The sequence below is a fragment of the Aptenodytes patagonicus genome, chromosome 17 (genome assembly GCF_965638725.1).
Source record: "Aptenodytes patagonicus chromosome 17, bAptPat1.pri.cur, whole genome shotgun sequence".
NCBI classification, from domain to species: domain Eukaryota; kingdom Metazoa; phylum Chordata; class Aves; order Sphenisciformes; family Spheniscidae; genus Aptenodytes; species Aptenodytes patagonicus.
In genome coordinates, this window is record NC_134965.1 from 6,302,154 (window position 1) to 6,329,874 (window position 27,721).

The following is a 27,721-nucleotide window of genomic DNA, read 5'->3' on the forward strand; positions in this document are numbered from 1 at the left end:
TGCCCCGCAGCTCACCTCCCTTGCTTCCCCCTGGCCATGGGCCAGCGGGCTGGGGGGCTGCGCGTGCGCTGATGCCTCCCTTGGGAAAACCAGACGCTAAAGGGCAAGAAAAGAAAACAGGCCCCCGGGAGTGCCTTCCAAGGGGGTGAGGAGGACGTGAAATGTGTGGAAGAAGGAACGCGCAACAGAGAGCCAAATTTGGGTCTCCAGCCCCGGGGAAGCAGCCAGCGTGGTGTGGCAGGGCGTGGTGTGGCACGGCATGGCATGGCGTGGCACAGCATGGCAGTCCCCTCCCTCCCGCCCTGTCCCCTCTGCCCCTGCGTTAAGCGATCTCTTTGATTCTGCGGATGTAGTTGTGAAGCTCTTCAGGGTCTTGCAGCCCCATGTCCTGGCAGACCCACTCCAAGTCCTCCTCATCAGCGATGGGGATGGAGTTGTAGGCCAGCTCATCGGAGGGCAGCGTGGCGAAGGTGGTGAACTTCACCCGCTTCCGTTTGGAGGTGGGAGAGTTGAGTGGGTCCTCGCTCTGATCCCGCGTGGAGCCCCCCGAGGAACCGTCCCCGCGACCATGGACCTGGCTCTGCACGCTGGTCTGCGAGCTCCCGCTGCTGTGGTGGTCCCCATGGCAGCAGGTCTGGACATTTTCCAGGGGGTTCCCGGGGCTCTCGGGCTGGGGGGAGAGGTCATTGTGAGCCCGCAAGGGCTGCCCATTGCCCAAGAAGACCCAGTGGTGGGAATGGTCCATGTTGGTCTGGCCTTCAGGTGGGATGCGTTTGTGCCGGTATTTCAGCACAAAGACAATGCAGTTGATGAGGAAGACCAAGATGGCCAGACAGAAGACGCCCAGGAGGGCATACATGCCTATCTCCAGGTCCGTCAGGCCCCTGGTCACTTGGACGAAGCCGGTGGGGATGGTGGGGAAGTCCTCGGTGGGGTGAGACGCACTGGACATCCTACTGTCCTCGCTCGGCTCTGCTTTCCTCTCCACCTCTGCCCGCAGGGTGGTGCTCGCCCCCGTCTCTGCCAGCCCTGGCTTGCTGGACACATGGTCGTAGTCATAGGTCGGGTCCTCCTCAGACCCAAAGTGGACCCGCACGCTGGCCAAGGCTGTGAAGAGCACACTCTTGCGCTTGGTCTTCTGGCAGCTCTCGCAGATGACCAGCTCGGCCCGCAGCAGCTCCCCTGCGCCCTCGCTCTCTGCCACCACCAAGGGGAATGCCCGGTCCTGGGTCACCGAGACCACCTTCTCATCCAGGCTGCTCACCACCAGGTTGTAGTCCTTGGGGTCATAGAGGGAGAGGGGGGCTGTGGTGCCATCGCTGTAGGAAATCCACAGGCTCAGGAGCGCTTCCTGCGGGACCAACACAGGCACCGGTTGCCCAGCACGATGCCAGTCCCACCTGCACCCGTTTGTCCATCCCTCCTCCTTTGCATCCTACTCTCCATCCAATTCACCCTTTATCCCTCCATCATCCATCTTGTTCCTTCCAACTATCACCTAGTTTTTCCCTTTTGCCTCTTCTTCCCTCAGTTTTCCCCATGCTTGACCAGGCTCTCTCCAAATCCCAGCCCCAGAGGTGCCAGATGTGGCTACCAGAGCTGAGCTGGGAACTGTATAGGATTTCTTCCAGACCCCTTTGTCCCTCCCCATGGTTGTGTCCTGTCCCCAGGCTGGGCAGGGTTGGTTCATAGGTCTGCGTGAAGGTTTCTGGGGTGCTTTGGGAGTCACTAGGGTGTCTGGAAGACAGCGGGTGCTGTGGGGGCCTAGGATGACTGTGGGCAGGATTTGGGAGGCAAGGTTTGCAGATGGAGCCCTCATCCCACCCCAAGTCCCCCACAAGGCCCCCCAAGCCCGAGTGCACCCCCCTGGCCTCACCTGCTTGAAGAAGCTGAGGGTCTGCTGCACGGACGTCCGGGCAATGATGGTGTGGCTATTGCCGGGGCTGGGGTGGAGGGACAGCGAGAGGCTGGAGACCACCTGGGCCTTCAGGTCCGTGATGCTGACCTTCTCCTCCGCCACTGTCACCAGTGTCTCGCCCAGCACTGCCTCCATGAGCGGGGAGACTACCTGCAGGGGATGAGGGTGCCCATCACCGCCTGCCACCCCCAGCCAAACCTGCGGAGGGGGGCAAAGGTGGCCGGGGGGTACCTTGAAGAGCGTGGTGCCCGGCTCCCTCCCGGCCAGCGTGAAACTGTCCACCATGTGAGCCACCCGCGGGTCATCCACGCGCATGAAGTCGCTGACCAGGTCGGTGACCTCCACCAGCCAGTCGGGCCCCAGCATGGTGACCACCTGCCCCGTGCCCTCCGCTGCTGTGGTGTGGAACTGGGTGAAGACCTGCAGCGTGGCGTGCTGGTACTGCAGGGCACAGCCCCGGCTCTGCTTCCGCTCCTCTTCATCCTCCTCGTGCTCGCTGTCCCGCACTGACCTGCAGGATGGGGCAGTGGGTGGGCAGCGTCACCAAGCTCCCCCCTGCCGCTGCTCTTCAGCCCACCCCAGGAAAGGAGAGGGGTGGCCAGGCAGGGAAAAACGCAGGGTCTCCCCAAGCATGGGAAAAAACTGGTGGCTCCTGGGCAAAAAGATGCCTGTTGCGCATGAGGTCTTCGAGGGCTTTAGCAGAACTTGGCGAGGGGGGTCACTGGTATCTCTGCCCTCTAACCAGCCGAGAGGACACGATATCTCAGGTTGGGATGGACACCTGGAGGTCTCTAGACCTCAAAGCAGGGCTAACTTTAGAGTTTTGACCATTGCCAAGGATAGATGTCCCCCACCAGTTCCAGCGTTTGACCACCCTCATTGTGAAATTTTCCTCCTTCCATACAAACATGCAACCTGTGTCCATGATCTCTCACCTTTTCACTAGGACCCCTGAGATGACTCTGGCTCCACCATCTTTAAAACCCCATCATTAAGTAGCTGAACAAAGCAATTAGACCCTCACTACCACCTTCATCTTGCCTTCTCCAGGCTGGACAGACCCCAGGCGCAGTGGCCCCGAAGCACCCACCTCCTGTCCGGCAGGATGGGCACCCTCCAGCCCTTCACTTGGCTCAGCCGGGCGTCCGAGAGCTCGATGTGCAGTGGCAGTTTGGGCACCCACACCGTCATCTCCAGCGGGGCAGAGAGGTGCTCGTAGGTGAAGGTGACCCGGGCACTCATGGAGCCCCGCGACTCCTTCCCACTGACAAAGACGTAGTCACAGCTGCTGGAGACCTGGGGGAGAAGGGAGGATGGGGGGTTGCAACGCTCCCACAGACATACCAGAGATCCTGGCAGGAGGCTGCCCGGAGAATGGGAAGTGTCGGAAGAGGAGAATTTCACCCGGCATGTACCAGATTCAAGATGGCCCCAGGAGCGGGGATGCTCTCTTCTCCCCAAGGTCCCTGTTCAGAGACGCGGACCCACACACAACACATCTGTAACATGTACTTCCCCCTGACCCAGCTCCTCTGCCAGACCTCGCAGGCACCCTCATTTGGTGCCTGTGAGCACCACATTCTTTGGCCCCCGCACCAAATTGTACCCAGTTACCGCACTCGAGCTAGAAGCATACACGGGTGCTTCACAGAGGTTGCAAACTGCTCATCCTGGACATTTGCCCCAAAATCTCCTCAACCCATGCCCAGAGGGCACAGACAGTGAGCACGGACCAGCCGCATGCCCGTGTGCAGGTACCCACCAGTGCCTCATCCCTGTCCCTCCTGCTAACCCCAGGAAGATCTTCCCAGAGTCCATCTGAACCCTCACGTTCATCTTCTAGCTCTTTCTCTTTTAATTCCCATTTATGCAAATGCCATTAGTTAAATGTGTTATAAAATAAATACATCTTGCGGGGGCCACTTATTACCGACCGATCCGAGCCAATTAAGGTGCTAAGAGGATGCCACTGCAGCATCGCCCACGTTTCGGCTTCGGCAGTCAGAGTTAACAGCACCTTCTCCTTCCCAGCAAGGGTGGCAAGCTCCACCCAAGCTGGGAAGCTCCAACCTCTCACCTGCAGTGGCCCCATGGCCCAACCCTGACCCCCTTCTCCCCCACACACCATCAGGAATTGCATCCGAGTTGTTTGCTGCTGGGGAAAAATAAAACCCGTTTGCTCAGCCAGCAGCACAGTTGCACTCTCGGATTCGCCGAGCATCTCAACAGCACAGAAAGGCTTATTTCCAAGAAGCTGCTATCCCATGTGGATTCCCTGATGGCTGATAAGGGGTTGAGTCCATCCTGCACGGTAGCTGACAGCGGAGGTGATAGCATCGCTGTCTCTCTCCCCACCTTATCTTTGGGCACCTGTGGTCATTCAGCTGCAGGAACTTTGTATTTCCAAGGCCATGAGCAGGGCCTGACTTCTACAAGAGCTCCATGCTTTGGCTGCAGGAGCCCACTGTGAGGCGCCCGCGGTCCCCGGGGCTGGTGGAGGAGGCAGAACCCGGGACCTGGGCTCCTCGGGAAGTCCCTGCTCCCCAGACACGGGAGGGAAGTGCAATGCAGGAGGGCTTGTTCCTTGTCTTCCTATCAGAGATACCAGCTCAGCACGTCTGAAAAGACAATCTCATCTCTGGCGGGGCAGCGTCTGAATAAAGATGAGCTCCTGGGCAAATCCTCCAGCAAAGGAGTGCTCTGGATATTGTGCCATTTATCACAATAAATATGATGGGCTGCTGCTTGCATTACCTTAGCTAATAAATCCCCCCGGCATCGTCTTCTGGGGACCACTCGCTTTGCAACTGGGGGGGTTGAAACTATGACAACAAAAAATCCCAGCACGTCAGGCCTGTCCTGATGATGGAGTGACTGCAGATTAGCTTTTAAATGAAGTGCACTCTTGTTCGGAGAAACTTCCCGGATTCGCAGCAAAGCGTCGGGAAGCGAGAGGCTGAGGTCTGCCTGGGCTCCGAGCCAAGGCACCACCGGCTCCACTTCTGCAGCCAGGAGCTCCCCCCTTGACATGGCCTCAAGCGTGGGATCAAGGGGACACATCTTCTCCAAGGCCCTCAGGAGTGGGAAGAGACACCGTGGCTGGTGGGACCCCATGTTGGCCATCCAGGGGTCCCGGCAGTGGCTGTGGGTGACCAGGGTCCCCGAGGCTCAGCCCCACTGAGCTGACTTGCTCCTGGTGAGTCCTCAAGCAGATGTGGATGGTGGGCTCCTAAGAAATTTCACATAGCAGGTGAGGTTGAGCATCTCCCATTGAGCGTCACTGGCGGCAGAGGTGGCCCTTCCACTCCCTGTGTGTCCCTCAACATATATGCGGTCCCCGAGGCCACAACACAGGCAGGGAGGGGGGATTATTTATATGCTACCTTGGGTGATGAGGTCCTTCTCTCTGGGCTGAGCACAGGCAGTCCCCCTGTGTCACCGCAGAAGGGGATGAGGGTGACAGCTCCCACCTGTACTCTCCCACCATCTTTCACGGGTGGCCCTGGCACCTTCACAGACGTGTCTCCACCAGGTCCAGGACATGTTCCCTCCACGTTACACACGAGAGCAACCACCACTGAGCCACAGGCGGTGTGGGGAGAAGCAGCTCCCCAGCCCTCCTTCCTGTTAAATTATTTACAGTAACAGATAGCGCATCCCACTATGTAAGCTTTGATTTATGTAACAGGTTTATATCCCTGACACTGTAATCATACTCCCCAATCTCAGCAGGTAACTGAGAGCTCCCTTGGAAACGAAGCTCCGGCACAAACACAAAACTCAGCGAGAAATTGCACGGGGCTCCAAGCAGCAAGCGGGAGGCGAGCCGGGGCCGGAGGGCTGCTCCATGCATTATTCATCCCAGCTTGTGTGCATGTGTCTGCTCCCCCCAGGTCTGGGGACAGCGTGTAAATAGATTTATGAGTAGAAAGGCAGCACATTAAACAGTTTAAGTGTCTTGGAGTCCATCCTGAAGTGTATTATTGCTCCAGTGTTTTATCACGCTGTGGAGGACCGGTCTCCATAAATTAGCCCCAGTGCTGTAAATCGCACAGATCGGAGTTTTAGTCAAGAACTTGGGTAAACAGTTTGTGACAGTGACTGTCACCAGCCTGCATACCCACGGACCACCAGGGAGAGCAAGTCCCAACGTGGCTGGGGCATAGGGCAGTGGGGCCAGGGCTCTGCCCATCATCCCTGGCTCGGCTGGGAGAGCAGCCAGCAGAAAAGGGGCCATGCCACCCAGCCCGGGGGACCCGGGAGAGCCCAGACCCCCAGTGTGGCTCCCTTCCTCTTCCCAACGCAGTGGGGACATGGAGAGGGTGGGCTGGCTGGGTGCATGCAGGGAGGGGGGGTGGGTGGTGTTTGGGAGAAGGTAATGATGTCTAGGGGTGGATGGATGGAAATAGTGATAAAATAATACGGGCAGGTGGGTAGATGGATACATACAGTGATAGAAAAATGTATATGGATGAATGGGTCTGGTGATGGAAAAATCATGGCTGGATTTGAGGATCGACTGCTGCCTCAGCGGCTGGGGTGGATGTGTGGGCAATCACTGCTGCTGCAACAGCGAGCCTTTTGCATTTGCCTTATCAGCATCTCTCCCATGCAGCCCATCTTGCTCCTCTCCCTCAGCCCCCCTTTTCCCTCCATCGTCCCCAGCTGCCCGGCTCGTCCCCCCATGCCTCGCTGGGGCCAGCCCCCAGCCAGAGCTCAGCCCAGCGTCTGATCCGAATGGGAGATAAATGTCACCCAGAGGCACAAGTGAAGCCACTGATGGAAACGTGCAGCTTACACTGCGAGGTGACAATATTTCACCTTATCAGCACTAAGTGCCGTGATAACCCATAGTTATTGCTGCTGCCTGGTGCCAGCCTGCGCAGCACTGGAGCATCCCACGGCCTCTCCAGGAACAGTGACAAAGTGTCTTGTCCTTCTCCTGACAGATCTCAGGGAGAGGCACACGTGGACTGAAGCCACCGAGGGGATGATGCTTGGGATGGGGTGGGCTTGTGTGGCACATCAGCTCAGCCACCAGCCCCAGCTCATCCAGCTCCAGCCTGCACCACTATTGGGGTCAGCACCCCTGGGGAGAAGCTCAGCCACTCGCTAGGGCCATGAAAGCCCCCTCCCCGCACCCACCTTGATGATGTCTTCATTGTTGGACTTGCACTCGACCATAGCCGAGACATCCACGATGACACCGCTCAGCTCAATGGCGATGACCTTCACAGGAATGGCCACCGTCCGCCCCGTCAGGATGGCCGTGTTGATGATTTCTGTGTCCTGGGTACAGGGCACAAAGGGGACTGTCACATTAGAGTGTAACCTGTCCCTGATCCCAGCTGGCCCCCCTCCTGCTCCAGCCCTGGGGCACAGAAGGACCCATGTGTGGGTGGGATGTATGGATGTATAGGTGCTACAGGGCAGATGGGCTGGTGGGAGATCCCTCAGGGGGACCCAACCCATCCCCAACATCAAACCAGATAAGCTAAGCAGAGGGCAGGGACACGACTCCAAACCCACTCACCATAGCCAGGGGCACGATGGCCCGGATGTCCCTCTGGATGACTGTCAGCTCCGTCACCACCTTCTCCAGGTCAGGCGGGGGATTCCGGCCCCGGTAGTTGATGTGCCACATGATGCGGCGTGTCACCGACTGGCTGGTGAAGTTCTCCATCTCAAAATCCAGCTGCATGATCTCGGAGGAGGAATCCCCATCCCTGGGCAGGAGGACAGGAGGGGGGATGCAGTGAGCTGGGTGCCCTGGGTCCCGCAGACACCTCGGAATCAGCATCGGATGGTCCCCTCTAGTGATGCAGAGCATCCCCAGCAGGTCCCTTCTCGGGGTCCTCCTGCCTGCTGGGGGTACCATGCTGTGGGTGCCATCATGATGCTTGTTCCCAAACACAGCAGTCCTGATCTCCCCCTCTGCCAGGGACTGCTCCAGTGGGAACCTGCAGTTCCCATGGGAATCTTCCCAGTGGGAGAGAGAAATGTATTTCGCTGCCTCTCCCCACGGGGGGAAAAACCTCAGTGGCTCAAGCGGACGCTCTCCCAAGGCTGCTGGGTGATATATTATCACAGGGTGAGTGTGTGGCCACAGCCCCGGGGGACAGCGGGTGGCTGCAGGCATTGCCCTCGTCTCCCCGGCTGTCTTCCCGGCAGTGCGGCTGGATTTACCACCCCAGGCTGCTCCCGCCTGCACACTCATCTCCCACAGGTCAAACCCCAAGTGTCCCACACCCAGGAGGACAGCACACCTGGGGACAGCAAATAAGTCCCTATACAAGAGCCCAGCTCAAGCTGTTGATTTTACAGCCCCTTCCAAGAGGATCACATGGGGAAACTGAGGCACGGGAGAGCTAGCAGACAGGGAGCAAACCCTGGGGCGTCCCCAAGGTGGGACGGGATGGAGAGGCTGAGCACTGCCAAACCCCGCACATAGTGCCAGTCTAAGAGGACAAGGGGACTCAGCAGCTGGTGTCCCTTGTCCTTGCATCACGGCTTGGACATGGTGAGACAGCAGCAGCATAAATCGCTCTTACACCCCATCCCTATGAGCAAACCTCCCCAGATGCGATCCTGCCCTCCCACCTCTGTGTCCAACCTGCAAATCCCTTGGGGGGACTCAGGGTTCAACCCCCCCACCAAGTCAAACTTCTCCAATGCTCCCCCAAAACGGAGCATCCCCAGGGGACACCCCAGAGCCCCTGTGAACAGCAGAGCTGGCAAAAGCCCCCCCAGGGCAGGAGGAGGGAGGGGGGAAGGAAAGGTGAAATCCCTGCAGAAGGGGAAGCTGGGACCGGCCCTGCTCTCATCGCGCCATGTAACAGCCGTCAAGAATGTCCCATCGATCTGGGGATGCAGGATACAGTCGGGTTTCTCTCTGATAAATATCTAATAAATATGAGTGAAAGGGAGCAGAGAAAGGGGACAGCAAGAAGCCGGGGCTGCTCCAGGCCACAGCAAGCCCTGCTCCCTGCTCCCACGGCAGGGATGACGGGCTTTGCAGTGGAGCTGCCGCGCAAGGGCTGGTGGGGTCCTCCTGGGACTTTGTGTCCCCAAGGCAGCTACGGGGGTGCAAGGGTTATCGCCAAAGGCCACCCAGTCTGAAGAAGAGGATTTGGTTGCTCACTGCCTCTTCCGATGCAGAAGTATTAAATACAACCGGGAAGAGCCAAGTTCAAAAGCAAACCAGAGCTGCGGCTTCATGGCAGAGGCGGTTCAGCACTGGGACTCCTCGCCATAGGGTGCCCCCCAGGTGTCCCAGGAGCCCTGCCAGGGGCCAGCCACCATCTTCTGCCCTCCCCGAGCATTGTCTGCTCTCAGCCATGGCAGACAAGAGCCAGGCTGCCCAGATTGGGGGAATAACTTAGGATGCAGCTGCTGGGGTGCAAAACATCCAAAATTGGCCATCATCACCCCAAAGCTTAGGGCCCTTGCCCCCTCCCCGTGCAGCCAGCGCTGCCAAAAGCCCCCAGAGCCCCGGCGAAGCAAACTCCTCCAGCTGTACAGCCTGGAGGGCAACACGGCTTTGAGTCATTCATATTTTCCATTCTGTTAATATTTGATGGAGTTGTTTGTCTAAAAGGTGATTGTAATCACTTTAAATTCATCCTCCGTCTCTAACATTTCCAGGCTGATTTGAAGCGGCGGTGGCAGACAGGGAGAGGGGGAAGGGGGAGAGGAGAGGATCTCGCTGCCAGCAGGTCTGGCAGCTGCGTGCAGGGGCTCTGGGGTGGCCGTGCAGAGGATGGGGGGGGCTCGTGGCCCCAGGGACACTCCGATGTCAGCCACAGGGCTGCGGGCTCGGATGCTGCAGTTGCATTTTGTGTCTGGAAGCAATGGTGTGGGGTAAAGGAGAATCCACCCTCCGGGTAAGCCCTTTGGAGGGGTTTTCTGCAGATAGCTTTTAAGCTCACATTCGAAGCAGTCAGAGCCGAGGATCTCCTTTCTGCAAGAGCTCATCCCCAGTTTCACTCAGTTTTGGGGTGGGGGGCAGATAGACGGGGATATTTCCAACACAGAGGGCAGGAACAGCTCAAGTGCATCAACTCGCTTTAACCCAGCTCCTGGAGACATTTGTCTCCCTGTCCCCAAAGACACAGTGATTGAGATGCCATAGCCAGGGAATAATTGCATTCTAGCACTTGAAAGTTTTTCCTGCTAGTGATTTTGAGCCCATGCCCATCCCCTGCCCTTGCTCGCTGTGTCCTGCCCACATGGATGCAAGGGGCAAAGCTGCCCCTCGCCCTTGCAGCCTCTGTGTGCTCGCAGGCCAGTCCCACATCTCCCCATCTCCAGGCTGAGCAGCCTCTGGGTTTTCAACTTGGCTTTGTGTGTCCTCACTCCTTCAGATCAATCTCATTTCTACCCCCTGGACCCTCCTCAACCAACCCGAGCCTTTCCTGAAGCCCCAGGAATAGGCACCGTCCTTGTGTCGAGCAGGGCAGAACTGACTCTGCCTGTCTCAAGTGCTGCCTTGGTTCGTGCTCCCCATCCAACACTCATCCATCACCTTGGGGTCCAGACGGGACCTTGCCTGGGGACTGCTTCCCTTCCTTCCCAGAGGAGACACCAGGATAGTCAGGAAAGAGCTGCTGCCTCTCATGGTATTAAAACTTCTTAAAAAATTAAGATACTTCCACCCCAAACTGGGCGATCCTCCATGGCTTCACAATTCAGCCCCAAAATCCACCACATGTGCCTACCAACATCCGACACGGCCAGGCGATCCCAGCTCAGAGCCAGGGATGCAGCTGCTAAATGGTACCGATGACTTACAAGCGCATTGCTTGAGCCCCAGCTTGGTCACCTGTGTTGACCCAGAGCAGATCCCACCTGCATGTACCACCTCACACAGCCCTTGGGCAGCTGCCTGCCTGACCACAAACCTGCCCACCTCGGGCCATGAAACCCACCTTCACCTGGCCTTTAGCTAGCTGCACGGTGCCGGCCGAGGTTAAAAACCACACACAAAATTAAGCTCCTTCCCATGTCGGTGCGGGACCTACCTCAGCTGGGCTGAGGGTTTGACCCCAAAATTGCTTATCCCCCTTCGGTGCCTCCAAGTCTCACAGTCCGGGCCATGCACTGCCATGCCTCAGTTTCCCCTGCCAGCACCCATGTGGCACTGCAGCCAACCAGACACCCAGGGTGAGGGTAAAGGGAGAACTGCTCCGGGCCAAACCCCAGCAATTTCCCCAACCCTCCCGGTGCTGGGGTGGGGGGAGAGGGAGGGGTCGCCTACCTGGGCCTGGCACCATCCGCCCTGGCCACGTCGACAGTAGCGGTGGAGTGCTTGCCGCCCGTCAGCAGCTCTGAGCTCACCAGCCACTGCCCACTCCTCGACTTGGTGCTGAGCAGGTTGACGCCTTTCTTGGCCTTCACCCTGCAGAGAGCGACGGTCAGGGCCGGACCCTCACGCCTGCACACCCCTGGACCCCCCCTGGCACCCTGCCGTAGGCACAGGGGGATTTTTTGCCCCCGATCCCTCCTGGCCGTTGGAAACATCATCCAGGCTGGGAGCAACAGCCATGGGGCTGAAACCACCCCAGCCCCTCTTTTTCATAGGATTTTGTATCCCACATCACCCCTCCAGAAGGAGTTTGGTCCCCCAGCCCCAGTGCTGTCCCCCAGGACAGTAACGTCCCTGTGGGGCTGGGCATCCCCAGGGCGAAAGACAGGAGAGCCTGGCATGCCGTGTCCCCCATGCCAGGGGCTCGCTGCTGTCCTGGTGGCCACAGGGACACTTGTAAATGTCCTTTGAAGAGATGTGGCTGGGGGTCATCCCCCCATCCTTAGGGACATGCAGCAAGGGGAGTCCCCCCACACACCTCCCCGTATTGGGGTGCTCAGTACTAGGAGGTGGGTGCAGGGGTAGGATGGGGGGGGGACGGACATGGGGAGCCCCTGCTCTCTCTGGAGCAGCGCCATGGCCATACTGCACCTTGTCCCCAAAGTGGCTGTGAACAAACCCACATCTGCTGGTGGGGCCCTAATCCCAGTGCAACTGGGAGGGCGAAGGCAGCAGTCCATAGCAGCAACGCAGAGATGGAAACCCTGGATGGACAGCCCTTCCCTTCCCTCCAAGAAGCTCCTACTGCAAAGCCCCAAAACATTGCAAAACCACATGCCGGCAGCTCCTCTGGCCTCCCTCACCTTCCGAAAGCCCTCAGACACAGTCCAGCCCCCAGCAGGTCCCCTAAATGCAATACGCCCTCCCCATCCTCTCCCTCCTGCCCGCAGCTGCCTTCGCACAGCCCAGCTGAAACAACCACCCCCTCGAAAGGCGGCTGCTCCCAGATTGGGGACAGCCCCAGGACCTTACCTGAGTGTGAAGTGCTCCACCGTGGAGTTGGACATCAGGTAGAGGAGGATGCTTAGCACCTCGCCCGGCTTGAGGGGCTTGTCGGGCAGGCGTATGAAGACGTTGCCATCCAGCCGATGCTCCTGCATGGGCTGCCCAGGGGTGGGCTGCAGGAGGCTGATGCTGCCAATGCGCAGCAGCGGGTGCTGCGTGGGACCCTCAGTCCTGGCCCCCCCGGCCCCACGGCGGGGGGCCATCTCCCCAAGGCACTGGCCGGCCCCATCGGGGGCATGCAGGGTGTAGTACAGCTCGGCTTGCTGGCTCTCACCTGGCACCTCCAGGCTCTCAGGGCTCTTCCGCCTGCCCAGTGGCACGGCTGGGGGGCCGAACCAGGCGTGGGGCAGCTCTGCCTGCACCAGGCACGTGGCCAGGCTGCCCCGCAGGCGACACGAGCTCTTGATCTCACGGGCATCGCGGAAAGCATGGAGCCGCACGCAGGGCAGCCGGTCGGTGACGTCAAAGTCATCCCAATCCCGGCCGGCTACATAGAAGAGCACTTGGACCACGGGCTGGTTGGCCACCAGCCGGGGCTGGATGATGAAGGCGCGCACCTTCCAGTTGACGGTGAGGCGGTCAGGGACCTCCAGGGTGCTGGAGGGCTGCAGCTGCTCTTTGGGCAGCACCAGCCCCGTGCTGAAGGGCCCCAGGGTGACGTTGAGGACAGGCAGCTCCTTGGTCTGGAAGACAACGAAGGGCTCGGCGCGCTGCAGCGGGGCACTGCCGTTGCCCACTGGGCCAGCTCCCACCTCCTTGAGGAAGAAAGCCAAGCGGGTATTGGACAGGCGGTAGCTCACAGGCAGCATGACGGTGCCAGGGGGCTCGGCAGGCTCGGGGCTGGGGGCTGGTCCCTTGGCGTGGGCTGCAAAGGGGATGGAGAGTGCAGGTTAGTGCAGGGCATCCCCCCCAGAGCATATCCCGAGCCCCGGAGCAGGGAGAGCAGACCCAGGTGGGAGCGGTTCAGCCCCACAGCGAGAAGGAGCTGGTGCTTCAGCCCCAGGACCCCTCACAAGGGCAGCGAGAGCCTGGTTGGGTTTCTCTCCTGCAAAAAAAATTGTGAAAGACCTCCCCAGGGACCTCAGGCATCATTGTGCTTCCTGGTGGGTGGCTCCAGCCTCACCAAACCTGCCCTTGGAATGGGATGGAGCGTATGCTGAGGCGGGATGCTCAGGGGCTGCCCAAGGCTGGGCCAGGATGTGTTGAAGCCATATCCAACCTCGGTATTGCCCCTGGGAAGTCCAAAGCACTGGTCACCCACCTTGGCACCCATGCCAAGTCACTGGCCAAAACAGCATGGACCCACTCATAGAAATAGGGCATAACTGGCTACATCCCTACTTCCAAATGCACAGAGAAAAGGATGCCCTGTTTATCCAGAGGCTCATTACCAAAAATAGGGCAGGTCCAGGCTAATTTTTGGCTGGCAGATCCCACCAAGTATCAAGGCTTTCCTCCTGCTTTTAGCTCCCAGATCACACGGGGAAGGTGGCTAAATCGGCTCCTTCCCCCCAGACCCTCTCCATCCCTGTGGACTGCCTGTAAGGGTGGTGTCACGGCCAGTCTGTCACCCATCACCCACTCAGGGCTGCCACCCATGCGCTGCTGTCCCCGTGTGCCAAAGCTGACCCAGCCTCAATTTTTCCACGCAAGGACACAGCCTGGTGGAAAAGTGATGAAGATGATGTTGGTGCCACCTTGTGCAAACCCCAGCAGCGCCCAGGTCTGACGGCCCTTAGAAAACCCCTTTTGCCCTTCATTTTAACCATTTTGCCTTAAAAAAAGAATAAATACCATACAGGCAGAGCAGGCAGCCCCTGCGCAGGCAGCACGCAGTGCCTGCCGGCCACACGCTCCCAGGGGCCGGAGCTGCCTGAGCCCCTCGGAGGGAGCTGGCTACCCTGCTGCCATGGCCGGCAAGCAGAAAGAAAACCCCTGAAAATCTTTCAGCTAAAGCAGATGCTGCAAAAGGAGGTCTGTGCAGAGCCGGGCCGATGGCACATGCTGTGCCGGCAGCTGCGGGAGCCTGGAAGACATCTCAAGGTCTTTGCATCCGCCAGCGGCTGCCAGCAATTCCCAGGAGGCCTGGGTCCCCCCTGCCCCCCTCGGCTCTCCGCTAGCCCCCTGCACCCCCCATTCCCGGCGCTGATTGCAACCGCTCCCAGGCGGCTCCCGAGCAGGAGAGCCCAAATTACCCGTGTCAAGCGGCGGCAAAAGGCGCGGATGTGACAGCTCAGTTCCCGGGAACGGCTCGGCTCCTTCCCCAGCAGGGGCTTCGGAGCATGCCGGGACCCCGGGGCTTTCCCCAGCCAGTAGCATGGCCTCGGTTGGGCTCCCCGGGGCCAAAGGGGAAGCGGGACCCCACAGCCCACCCGGGGAACTCTCTGCTGTGGGGCACGGGGGAGTTAAGCAGCTTAAAGGGCTCATAAAGGGATTAGCACTTAGCACTGATACGGGGATGGGCAGCATCTGCAGCTACGCTGCCTGGGATGAAACTTGTCTGAGAGCCAGGCGGCGAATTCCCTGGGGCCAGGCAGATGCCGAGGACACGCTGCCGGCATCACCAGTGAGGCCACCGTGCCGGCACTGCCATGGGCACAGCTCTGGCACCTGCCAAACTAACCCTGCTCACCACTGGCTGCTGAGCCCATCCCCCTTGCCTGCTCCGTTTTCCCACCTCCTGGAGAGCCAGGAGCTGCAGGAGAGGTGCTGAGCCCCAGAAAGCACCCATGGGTGCCACTCTGCTCAGAAATAACCACCAGCGAGGGGCTTTCTGCTCCTCCGGCTCACGGAGGTTGCTTTCTGCCATGAAACGTGAAGGTTTGTGTCCTCCCTGCATCCCGGTTGACACAGCCATGGCTGCTCCTGCCATCCCCAGCAATTAGAAAAGGGGATTTTTTCCAAGGCATGAGATTATTTGAGAGGAAGGATCCACCAGCTGGAGTGACACGAGCCTGACCGCTTGGGTGAGGTACCGGTGGGACCGAAGGAGGCACGGGCAGCCAGGGAAAGAGGCTATGACTCATTGAAATAGCATCAGTTTTATCCCTTCAAAATCTCTGAGGTTTGGGGATCAGGTCATTTCACGAAGAAAACCCACCCAAAACCCACCTGACTCAATGCCCAGCATGGCCCTGAGCGAAACCCACCCTTGGGATGGTGCAAAACGCCTGGTGTCACTGCCTGTCACTTGGGTGGGGGGACGGGAGAGCCTCTGTGCCGCCCCGGCAAGCACCCAGCCCACACCCAGCCGCCTGCCGGTGAGGGGCACCTGCTGCCACCCACTGCACTGGGAGGGCAAAAGCAGCCAGTTTTTTGTCTGCAATTTGGCACCCAGCCCCGGCTCGTGGCAGAGACCCCCCAGCCTGAGCCCCCAGCAACCGGCTCCTTCCTCCTTGCTATGGGGATTCTCCGATGGCAAATAAGGGTTGTGCGCCGGGGGGGGCAAGGAAAGCCCCTCTCCTCTCTGCAGCCAGGCAGGGCTCTCAGACGTGTGCTGGGGACCCTGCACGACTCAGATAAGGCACCACGGTGCCAAGCCCTGCTGTGGTGGGTACACCCAGGGTGGTCCCAGCACCAAGCCCATGCACAGACCTGCACCCTGGCCATGCCGGATGGGGGAAAGGAGCGGGGACGAGCTGGGATGGAGATTAATGCGACGGTCACGATTAGCTCGGTGCAGGCAGATTGCCGGCACCCAGAGAAGCTATTTCCTTCCACAGACAAAATGCATTTAAATGATGCTGTAATCTGTCGCCAGGAGGGGGACGGGATCGGCGCCTCCATTCCTTAGCCGTAAACTAATTCTGCCAGGAGAGGGTCTAGCCCAGCCCGGGGTGGGTGCCAGGAGGGTGGATCACAGCCCAGCCTGAGCCTCTGTGCTGCAGAGGGATAGAGGGTGGGGAGGGAAGGAGAAGGAAGGAAGGAGATGCATGGACATATGGATGCATGGACATATGGATGCATGGCTGCTGGCTAGGTAGCAAGGAAGAAAGGGTGGATAAGGATAGATGAACCAGCAGAGAGACTGGAGGGTGCATGGATGGACGGATGTAAGGAGATAGGCAGATCAGAAATGGCTGGACAGCAAGAGAATAGCTCTAGGAAGAAGAACAGGCAAAGGATGGATGGAAGGATGGACAGCACAACAGCTCAGGAGATGGGAGGAAGATGGATGGAAGGAGAAAGGATGGATGGAAGGATGGACAGACAAGCAAAACAGCTCAGGAGACTTCAGTCCCCACACCGCTGTCCCCAGCCCCTGCCCTGGTTTCTAGCAGCCCCTGGGAGGGAAGGGGGCTGCTGGTGTCCCCACCTCTGGCTGGGTTTGGGGGGAGAGAAGGGTTAAGCCCCGGCCGTTTCCTCTGCAGCCCACTGCGGTTAATGGGATTTGCAGCGCCTGACCTGCATTCCCAGGTTTATTAGGCCAGCACAGAGAGGACCATATGGTCCTTCCACCCTTGCAGCTCAGCACCGCAGAAAAGCAGATCTCCGTGCCTGGCCAGGCTCTGACAGGCCCGGGGGCTGCCTGGAACCCCTGGGCTAAGGAGCCACCCCAGCCCCACAGCGGGATGGGACAGGACTAGTGTGTGTCCCCTCCTTCCCACCCCACGGCAGCCCGCAGGGAGCCAGTGTGACCTGCGACCCACAGTGGGGACAGGGGGGAAAAGAGGGAGATGGAAACGCACAACTGCTGGCGACCGCCTTGCCGAGTCCCCACATCTGCCCAGCCAGATGTGCCCTGTGCCAGCCGCAGCCACGCAGCCAGATGGGCTGAGCCACTCCCCCCGCCCGCAAGGCCACGCAGGGACAGCAGCAGCACCCTCCAGCCATGCCCTAAAATCAAGAAGACCCCCCAGGCCGAGGGGTCTTGCTGCTGCAAAAAGCAGCACCAAAAGCCCCTGCCCATCCCCCTCTCAGCGAGGTCTCCACCGCAGGGTTTCGGTCACCACCGGCCACCCTCTTGCTCCGTCCCCCCTGCTTGGGGATGCTGGGGTCAGACAGACTGATGGACACATGGAAAAAGAGGCTGACAGACAGACTGGACGTAGCTATGGCTGGTGGGGGACACCGGCTTGTTCGCCTTCCCTTCTTGCCCCCAAATCCCCAAACGGGGCACGGGGGAAGCGCGGCTCAGCCCCTCCATCCTGCAGCCGCTGCAGCCTCACCAGCCCCATCCCTGCTCCCATCCACCATACCGAGGCCGAAGAGCCACCTCCTCCTCCTCTTCCCCTTATCCAGCTTCAGCTTAGCCCCAGCCCCAGCCGTCTGCCATAGGGATCGCTTTAGCCACGCTCCAGGGGGGATCTTTATCCCAGCTTATCCCGTGGGATGCAGCAGGGGGCTCCCAGCACGTATATCCCCACTTAGCAGGGGAAGAGCACATAGGAAAAAGCTCTGGAGAAGAAGAGGAGGGAGGGGAGGTTTGAGGTCATGCCAGGAGAGTTAAAACCTCTCATGGTGTTAACAGGCAGCACTGGGGGCTTGGTGCATCAATGGGCCAAAAGCAGCTCTGAGGGAGATGCCAAAATACTGGTGATGTGAGACACCAGCCCCAGCTGACCGGTCTCCTGCCAGGCCACCGCCACACACCGTGGCCATGGCCCACGCCAGCCCATCATGGGTGGGCTCCCGTGGTCGTCCCGCCTCAGAGCAAGCTGGGAAAGTCATCCATAAAGCAATGACTTGAGCTGACACGATGATAAAAACCCTCAATAAATACATGGGAAGGGCTGCGGGGAGGGACAGCAGGGGGTGTGACAGGGAGCTGCGTTACTGTCCGTAGCAGAGGGCTTCATGCTGGCTTCAAGCCTGGCTCAGGACTCCTGTGGAGGGGTTTCAGCACTCGCCGGTTCCCAGGATTCCTGGCCACAGGATGAAAAGGCAGCAGGATTTCATCAGTGGCCAAAGACCCCGGACACGGGCCCCGGGACCCTGCCAACTGCAGCAGCCCAGGGCACAGCTATCATCTCTGGCTCTCTGCAAATGCAAGCAGGGGATGCTTCTCCTCCTGGCCGCACAGCAATGTCCCTCCCACGGGGCTGCCAGGACCACCAGTGATGCCGGGACCACTAGTGCTCCCATCCTTTCCGGATCCTGCCCCATATCAGGGCGACAAGGTGACGATCCCACCCCTGAATCAGGAAGACAAGGGCAGGACATGCCGCTGCCTCAGTTTCCCCACATGGATCAGCACCCAGATGAGACAATGGGGTGACGGGTCCACCCAAAACACCGAGAGCCAGGAGACCACGGCAAAACCCCACAGCTGTCAAGGAGGAAGCCCAGCCCGGCTGTTCCCCACCAGGACACCAGCACGGATGTCCCAACTGCAGTTTCATTTCAAGCCAGCATAAAGCCACCCCACTCCCCCGAGCATCCCGCAGACCCCCGGCTGAGGCTTCAGAGCCCCAAAATCTGGTGGTCCAGGTTTTGCCCCCACAGCCATCAGGGCCAAGCGCAAAGGGGAAACACAAGCGGCAATGGCCCCAAATGCCAGGGCTGTCCCACACCTGGAGCTCCCGCATGTGGATGTCCCAACAGCTGGATGTTCCAGCTAGAGGCAACCCCGGCTCCCAGGGAAGGGCCGGGCTCACACACTGTCTCACCACCTGTCCCGGGGCATCGCACCCATCCCTTTCCCTCCCCACCCTGCAGCACCGATCCCAGCCGCATTACACTCCCACCCAAGTGGGGTCAGCACCCCCAAACACCCTAAAAACCAACAAAAAGGAGAAATGGAGGCCTCTACCTCCACCCAAAACTCAGTCAGTCCAAACATTAGCCCCCTTCCACTCCACACTTCCATGCAGCCAGGGAAAAAAAAACAGCCAGTAATAAAACAGAAGCCGAAATTAGAAAATATAGGCGGGTTCCTTGTGGAAACCTCCGAAATGTTTCCCAGCAGCCGGAGCCTTGAAAATTGTTTTCGGCGACATAAAAGACAACAAGCTCTCCCTTCCCTCCAACGCGCTGAGAGCCTCCATCTCCAGTCCCAGCTAATTGGAACTCAATTAAGTGAATAATTGTTACAAATGTAAAATTACCTTCCCCCGGTGCACAGCGGTGAGACGCCCCGGCTGCGGCCGCGGGGAAGGGAGGGATGTGGGGACATGGGGATGCTCCCATCCCCCAGCTCTGCCCACGGCCACGGCGGTGATGGGGCGACAGAGCTGGGAAGCCCCATGGTACCAAGAACTGCCAATGCTCAGCCCGGGAGGTTAAACTGGTCCAGGCTTCCCAAAACCAGCCCAGGGTAGGAACTGAGCAGGTGCTGGCCAGGAAAAGTGAATCAAGCCTTCCTGTGAGCAGCAGTGCCGGCTCTGAGTGGATTCTCTAGTGCCTAATACAGGGTTGTGCTTATGCCTGGTGGGCACTGTTATATTCTCCTTTCTTTTAGATCCTTGAGACTTCTCCCACTCCAAAAGGTCCAGCCCGGCTTCACCGGCAGAAGCAATAAAAGAAATGCTGGTGGGACTCAGCCCCAGGCCAGCACACAGCCTGTATTTCGGGGCCGGCAGCACTAAGCAAAAGGGAACCATCCCAGCACCACACCAGGCTGTGGTGCTGATCTCTGCATTTCCCCCAGGAAATTATTAAAAGGGAGGGGAAAAAAAAGCAAGGAACCTAAAGGAATAAATAAATATGGCCTAAATGGGATATGCTGTGCAGAGGCGCAGCCTGCCATAAATTCCTGGAGCAGGCAAGCCTTTTACGCGGCAGCTACTTTAGAGCAATTTCCACAAATCACAGCAAGGGACAGGCCGGGGGACAGGAGGAGAGGGCCTTTACGGAGGAGGAAGAAAAATGAAGAAATGAATTAAAAGGGGGGGGGGGGGGGGGGGGAGGATGAGGACGTGCCTGACCATGAATGTCCACAGGGATGCCTGGGGGCTCCAAAAGGCAGTGGGGGGGCAGCCCGGATAAAGCCGGCAGCCCCTGAGCCCCCAGCCCCCCAGCAGCAGGCGGGCATGGATGGTTTCCCCAAATAACCCCCCCAGGGAGCCAGAAGTGGGAGGACAAGCAGCAGGGAAGAGCCCTGAAGGGCGGCCTGGGGAAGCAGGGACAGAGACAGCAGCTCCCGAGGGAGAAGTCCCCGGCATCACAATGTTGGTGCAGAGGCAATGCAATGACCCCCCCCAAAGCCACATGTCTTCTCAGATCTCCCCTGTCCCCTCTCTGTCCCCTCCCACCATGGCCAGGAGCAGGAACATCCTCCCAGCACCCCCCAAATCTGAACACCAAATCTGCCCCTTGGGCTGTGTGTCCCCCCCTCCCGCTGCCACCACCAGCCCAGGCTGTGCCGAGTGACACGTTTCAGACTGATTAGACGCCGATTAATTTTCCCCCCTGGTGACGTGTGTCAGGCTGCGTTCGGAGCCGGAGCAGGATCCAATTCCAGAGGCACTCAAGGAGCTCAAGTTGCCTCAGAAAAACCCAGTCCATAGCTGGGGCTGGGGTCCAGCATCAGCCCCAGACCCCACCCGGTGGCCCCAAAAGCAGGGCCGGGGCCAGGCACTGGGCTGGGGACTTCACCAGCTCAGCACTTTGCCACCTGGCAAAGCAGGCACAGCACCAAACACGCACGACTCAAATACATCCCCTTCCTTTTTTTAATTTAGCTGGTACCCAGAGAGGAGTGCCTCCAGCAGCCACACTGAGCTGGCAGCAGGGGGTATTGCATTTTCTACCTTATTTATCTTCAAGAGGGAAAACACAGCTTTTCCTCAAAAAAAAAAAAAAATTAAAAATGAATTAATTCTCAACTTTTGCCAGTCCTGGGGAAGAGCCCAGCCCAGCCCAGCCAAGCCCATTTAATCATGGCAAAACCTGCCCTATTAACTCTTTCAGGGGCCGGGAGGTGACAGTGCCTGCGAGCAAGGGCAAAGCCACCCCAGCAGCATCCGCTTGGGCTTTTAGCAGAGCTATTGAAAAATCAAGGATAGCAAATATTGTCCAAGCGATGGAAAAATGCTTGCCGGCAGGAGATGGCAGCTTCATCAGAAGATTACGAATTGCCTTGATTACGGTATCCTCCCCAGAGGCCAGATCAGCGAGCAAGGGGCTCAGCACCCAGCCGTCAGCAAGGGACGTGTTCCCAGCAGGGAGCGGCAACAGCTTAAGAAAAATGAAGGGACCGGTCCCCAGGAGAGCCACGTCCCAAGGAGCAGCCTCTGCATCCCAAACCCGGGGCGTTTGGAGGAGAGGTGACAGCCCATAAATCCCCCAGCCCTGCTGGTGCCTCCCCGAGTCTGGGGATCACTGGGCCACCTTCAAATGTGGCTGGAGGACCCAGTACCTCCCAATTTTCAGGGAAACGGTGAGCTCCAACCTCCTCTCCCCTCGGCAAGGAGCACCAGGACCTGCCTCACTTTCCACCATTGAACCATTTCTCTTCCTGGTGTCATACGTGGACAAACTCCCCGGGAGGGACCCCGTCCCCAAAGGCACCGCTGGGGTCCTGGCCCCATCACAGTACATCCCATCCCAGGATCAGTCACCTCCCTCCCCAGGGGGCTGCTCGTTAGCAGAGCCGTGTATTTAATAATAAAAGACTCTGATTAGATTAGCAAGAGTGACCTTTTCCAGATGGATGGGATGCTTGTACGGCAGGAGCGATGGGCGCCACGCGGGAGGGGAACACATGGGCAGGTCGCCGATTCCTCCACACCCCCATCGCAGGCTATTTCAGCCAGGAATTGCAGGAGCCAAAAAAAAATCAGGTTATGCCATGTAAGCACCCCTTCCTTCACCCATCATCTCCCCGCATCTCCCAGGATGAGGCCGCATCCTGCTGCCCACCTCCCTGTTAGAGCCTGGGAGGGGGCTACGGGAGGGGATGGAGCTGGGATGTGCTGGTGCAACATCAGGAATGCTCTGCAGGGACCCAGCTGGGTTGGTTTTTCCTTTTCTCCTCTTTTTAGGATGCAGAGAGGCTGGGCGAGGAGGGACCTCAGCAGCCAGTCATGGTGGAGTGAATTACATAGTAGCACTTAAAAAAACCCAAAATAGCCCGGTTTCTAAAAATCGCTGAGCAATCCCCAGCCAGGGGGTTGCTGCCACCCGATGCCCTGCCTCAGTTTCCCCCAGCGATGCAGCAGGGCTGAGCCCAGGGTGCGGCATCATGCACACACAGACACTTGCACACACAAAAGGATGGTTCTGGCTGAGGGTATCGAGGCACCTAACGCATCTCAAAATCCCCAGGGCCAAAACCTGCAACTGATGCTCGCCAAAATCATCGCTCAGATGATTTCCATCATGCCGCCAACAGCATCCCTCATCCTTTTCTCTTTCCTCGACAACACCAAGAGGACAAAAGGGGTAGAAGAAAAGGCAATTTCCCGGCGGGGTGTCCAACTTCGCACCCCCACATCCCAGCACAAGCATCCTGCTAGGATTTAAGGTATCGGGGCTCGGGGGAGATGGAGTGGGCCCTGGGGTCATGCAAGGGCACCCTTTTCTGTGGCACCGAAGGCAAAACTTGTGCCAGGTTTAACCCCGTTCAGGGGCCGGATCCTGTCCTCTCACCTGCCTGCCAGGGCGAGGAAAGATCCTATTGCCCCTTCTCTGCTCCTGGCTGGAGCTAAGGATGCTCAGCCACCCCGACCCCATCGGCATGGCCAGGATGGGGGCTGTTAAACGAGCAAACGCTGGGTGTACGTTCTCAGTTCAGTCGTTAAATGAGCGAAGGCCGGGTGTACGTTCCCGGTTCGGCAGTGGGTTATTCCATATCTCCACCTGCTGGTCTGAAAATCCCCGAGCCAGGAGATGCTCTGAGCCAAAATGGGGATGGGGGGTGGTCCATATCCCCGCCGCTGGGGTTGGGGTGTGCTGGCTGGAGCCCCCCACCAGGGATGGAGCCACGGGCCACAGTGTTGTCCTTCACTCCCTGCCCCACGCCTGAGACTTGCCCATGGTGGGAATAACCGGTGGGAGATATGGGGAGAGCAGCACGGCCCCGTCCCCACTGGCAGTGGGATGGAGGCATCAGGGCTGTAGGATCCAGCACGGGACCCCAAGCCCGCCTTGCATGCCAGGACAGGTGCTAAATAACCCCAGCATCCCTGGACCACTGCCTCTGGGTGAGTGCTGCCTCCAGGAGAGGGGAAACCGAGGCATGCTGCAGGGACGAGGCTCAGCGGGTAGCAAAGAGAAGATGCAGGAGTCCAGCTCAGCCCCATGGACAGGACAAGTTATTTCACAAACCAATGGGTAAATCCCCCTCCATGCCGTATCTGACAGGTCCCTTGCAGCTTCGTAGCACAACTGTGCCAAGCACACACCACCAGCACCCCCCACCACAACACAGCCCCAGGGCCCGTCCATCCCTCCTGCAAGACCTGGGGCTATCCCACCCTGGAGGTGCCAAAAAAACCCTTTCTGGAAGCAGCTGATGCAGGGCCGGCGGCCGAGCAGCTCCTGGAGCGCAGCGGGGGCGAGGCTTGTGCTGAGGGTTGCTCTTAAATAAAAACCAAGGGAAAAGGGAATAAAAAACACCGGGCAGGAGAGCAGGGTGCTGCTTCACCGCTGGCTGACCCCCGCAGCCAGCCCGAGCGATTTGTAAGAAAGGCTGAGAGAATTAGGAGCTCTCAGCCTCTTTTTCCGGCTCCCTCCAAGACCTTTATTTGTCCAGGAAAGGCTGAAGCAGCAGCGAGGGCAGCTGCGCATCCTGAAAAGAGCCGAAAAACTCCTGGCAGAGGCTTCTCTCCCCACCGGCACAGGCATCCTCCCGCAGCAGTGCGGTGAGCCCCGGCCCCACATCTAGCACAGGCCACCCTCGCCCGCCTCACGCTGGCATCGCCGCCATGGGGAGCCCCTACCCATCGCATCCCCCAGCCCAGGGGCCAGATCCTGCCCTAGGATAAACCAGAGGCCTGACCCACAGGGCTGTTGGTGTCCCAGCAGCAACAGGGGGGCTTGGAAATGCCCAGGAGGGGATGGGGAGCTGGGGGCCACATCTGGCCCCTGCACTGGAGGCGATTCCCGATGGATCGCTTCCACAGGGATATTTCCGATCACCTGCCAGCAAAGCCGACAGCCGCCTTCAGCAGTGCACCCACCGTGGGGAAGCACCAACCCAGACGGCTGAATCTCATCCAGGCAAATTGAGGAGCGGAAGGAGACCACACTTCCCTGCTGGCTGCCAGACCCCTGCCTGCAAACACCCCGACCCGGTGGTTCCACAGAAGAGAGCTCTGCCAGCAAACCCTGCCTGGGCAGCACCCCAGGAAACACCCAGTCTCGGGGTAGAGGGGGGCAGCATCTGCCACCCCAAAGGATGCTACATAAAGTTGCAGTGCTTGCCAGCCTGGAGCATCTCTGCTCTTGTTCCTCCACTGTGGTCAGAGTTTTTTAAGGGGGGAAACCCCCTGCCAGCTCCCTGCAATGTTCCCAAGGTCCCCCCTCCTCCTTTTTTCGCCACTGTGGGTGAGCAGCTCCCCAAGCTCCTCAAAGAGCCTCGGGGGGGGCTGCAGATGCCCGAGAAAGCCCTGCCTGAACCCCAAAAGTGCCTTGGCCACAGGCTGTTGGTGCGAAATGGAGCCGGGCACAGTCCAGAGACCCCTTTGGCTCCTGGGGGGTCTCATTTGAGCTGGACAGCGCAGCCCTGAGTCCCCAGGGACATTCTGAGCCTGCAGCCAGAGCTGGGCCAGCAGGAGGGGTCTGGGTGGCTCCCCCCAAACTGCAAGCAGCCCCCTGCTTTCGGCTCGGCCAAGCTGGCTGCCAGGGAAAGCAGCTTTGGCTGGGGCATTTGCGGGTCTTGGCTTTACACAGAAACCATCCAAAAAAAACATCCACAGAAACCAGCCCATGTCCCCCAGGGTGCGTGACCCCTCTTCTGCCTCGCTTGCCAAAAAAAGCCCCCAGCAGCAGGTGCTGGCATCCCCAGGGCTGTCACCGGGACAGGCTGGGCTGTCACCGAGGCAGGCTGGGCTGTCACCGCAGCTCGGCCATGGCATGGCAGTGATTTGGATGCAACTCAGGGCAAGTAAGTGCAGGCAGCGGGGCCCCCCCTGCTCAGGCCGTGGGCAGGGGCAGCATCAACAGCCCCAAAACCCATGGGGGGGATCAGAAAGAAACAGAGGGATGGCACGGACTGCACCTCTATCCCCACACCCCAAAATGATGCCACCTCGGCAGCACTTGCCCTGTAACTCAGCACAGGCTGGGAAAGTGCCTGGGTGCGGGTCTAGGGGATAAGCGAGTGGGTAATAGCGGATAAAGCCCCTGATCCTCCTGCTAAAGCAGCTCTGCATTAAGGAGACAAGGGGCAGGAGGGGTTGGGGGGGGACACCAAAGACCCCTCGCCCTATGTCCCCCACCACCACCCCATTCCCTGCCCAGGGAAACAGCCTGCTGCAAGCGCTCGCAAGCACAAGCTGTCATTTTATTAAGCCAGGAATAAACTCTAATCTTTACCCGTTTCGCTGGGGGGGGAACGACACAGAGGACCAAGAAAGGTGGCGGCTGCGGGAAGGGGGGGTCCCAGCTGGGCACAGAAGGGCAGGGGCTGCCCCTGGGGGGGGCAGATGGGGCTGGAGGGGGGAGATGGGTGCAACCCTCCCCCCCCCCCCCCCCCGTATTGCAGACACACACATAACATATATATTCCGTCCCCACCCCGGCCGGTGCCAGCAGCACTTACCGGGGAGCAGCAGGGAACAGAGGCAGCAGAGTAGGGCGGCCGGCCCGGGGTGCATCTTCTCCGGAGAGGCCATTGCAAGGTGGGGGGGCAGCCAGAAAGCCGGGGGACCAGGCGGGCCCCGAGCCACCCCCGTGGCAAAAAAAAAAAAAAAAAAAAAAGGAATCCAAGCCAAGCACCAAAAAACCTGCAGAAATCCCCTAAATCCAACCACGTGCGAGACAGGAGCAGCAGCCAACGGCGGAATTTGGGGAGGGGGGGGACCCGGCTCAGGTTAGGGGGGGCTCGGCTTTGCCCCCCCCAGCTCAGCGAGCAGAGCACCCCATCTTCGGTTCCCCACCCCTCCCCTCACCCCAAACCTGCCACAACTCTCCCCCCCCCCCCCCCCCCGTGCCTGCAGGGCGACCGGGGGAGCGCCCAGACGGCGGGGGCGGGTCCCCCTCCTCTTCCTCTTCCTCCTCAGGAGCCGGCGGGGGGGGGGAGAGAAAAGCACGTGTAACCCCTCCCGGAAAAAAAAAAAGATGCGCTGATGAAGGATGATGCTGCAGGGCTAGCAGGTCGCCAGCCCCCCCATGCACAAGAATAAAAATAAGATCTCCAAGCGCGGTTCTTAAAAAAAAAAAAAAAAAAAAGCTGAATTAAAGCGCTCCCCCCAGGAAAAAAAACCCCAACGGTAACAAAAAAAAAACAACCCAAAGCAGGCGGGTGAATAATTAATCCCAGGCAGATGCAATTAATCAGCGGCAGGAGCAGCTCGGCGGCGGAGTCCCCGCATCCGAAGGCAAAGTTTGGGGGGTGCAGGGCCGGGGAGCGGCCGCTCCGCAGCCGGGGGTGGGCCGGGGCTCACCCGCTGCCCCCCTGCGAGGGCTGGAAGCGGGGGCACCCGGCCATGAGCATGCAAAGGAGGGGGGTCCCCGCCTCCTCTCTGTGTGTGTCCGTCCCCTCCCGGATTAAAGAGGGGGGGTGCACCCCCTCCTGCTCGCAAATAAAATTAAAGAGGGGGCGCAGGAGCCTTGGGGGAAGCGGCAAGTTTGGGGGGTTCTGCCCCTTGCCCCCCTCCGGGCCCCCCCCGCCTGCCGCCGGGGCCGGCCGTGCCGTGCCCGCCGCCGGGGGGGCCCCGCCGCTGAGCGCTCCCGTGGCCGCTCGCCCAGTCGGAGCCGCATCGGGCTCCGGTGGGTGCCAGCGAGGGGAGGGCGGCAGGGGGAGGCGCCTTCCTCCTCCTCCTCCTCCTCCCCCCCCTCCTCTTCGGGCGAGGAGGTGGAAGCCGAGCGGAGCCCCGCTCCTCGCCGGTGCAGTGCGATGTGATGCGATTCGATGCCAGGGGATGCAATGCAATGCAGCCCCCACCCCCGCTTCCCGACCCCCCCCAAGCTGGTTCCCAGCCGAACAACCCACCCCAGCACCCCGGCGTGCGGCGGGGGGGCGGAACTGCACGGCCGGCCCTGCCCCCTCCCCTCCGTGCCACGTACCGCCACCGCTGCAATGCAAGGGGATAATAATAAAAAATGGGGTTTGGGGACCCCCCCCAGGGCAGGAGGTGGGCGGGGAGCAGAGAGGTGCGGAGCACCGGGGGGCACATGCCTTGTTACCCCCGGGATGGAGAAGGCCAGCTGGGTTTGGTCACTTCTCTCCAGCCTGGCGGGGTTTAGGCCCCTTCCCCATCCCCGCTGTGGCTGGGGTGCCCCCTGCCTCTCCAGCCCCCTCTGCCAGTGCCACCCAGGGGGGATTAGCCTTGTCACCCTGCTCCATGCAGCACTGTGCATGCAGGCAGGGCCCAGCTGCAGTCCCCACA

General features: G+C 59.6%; 1 protein-coding gene across 1 annotated transcript; it reads right to left on the reverse strand.

The window, feature by feature from the left end:
* Positions 1 to 322: 322 nt before the first annotated feature.
* On the reverse strand, positions 323 to 26,197 carry TMEM132E (transmembrane protein 132E). The gene is made up of 9 exons (XM_076354754.1): positions 25,933 to 26,197; positions 12,255 to 13,152; positions 11,175 to 11,315; positions 7,452 to 7,644; positions 7,064 to 7,207; positions 3,009 to 3,214; positions 2,150 to 2,429; positions 1,877 to 2,068; positions 323 to 1,351 (listed from the first exon to the last, which is right to left on the reverse strand). Exons 1-9 carry the CDS (start codon positions 26,003 to 26,005, stop codon positions 323 to 325), a joined length of 3,156 nt encoding a protein of 1,051 aa, XP_076210869.1. The 5' UTR covers positions 26,006 to 26,197.
* Between the last annotated feature and the right edge of the window lie 1,524 nt (positions 26,198 to 27,721).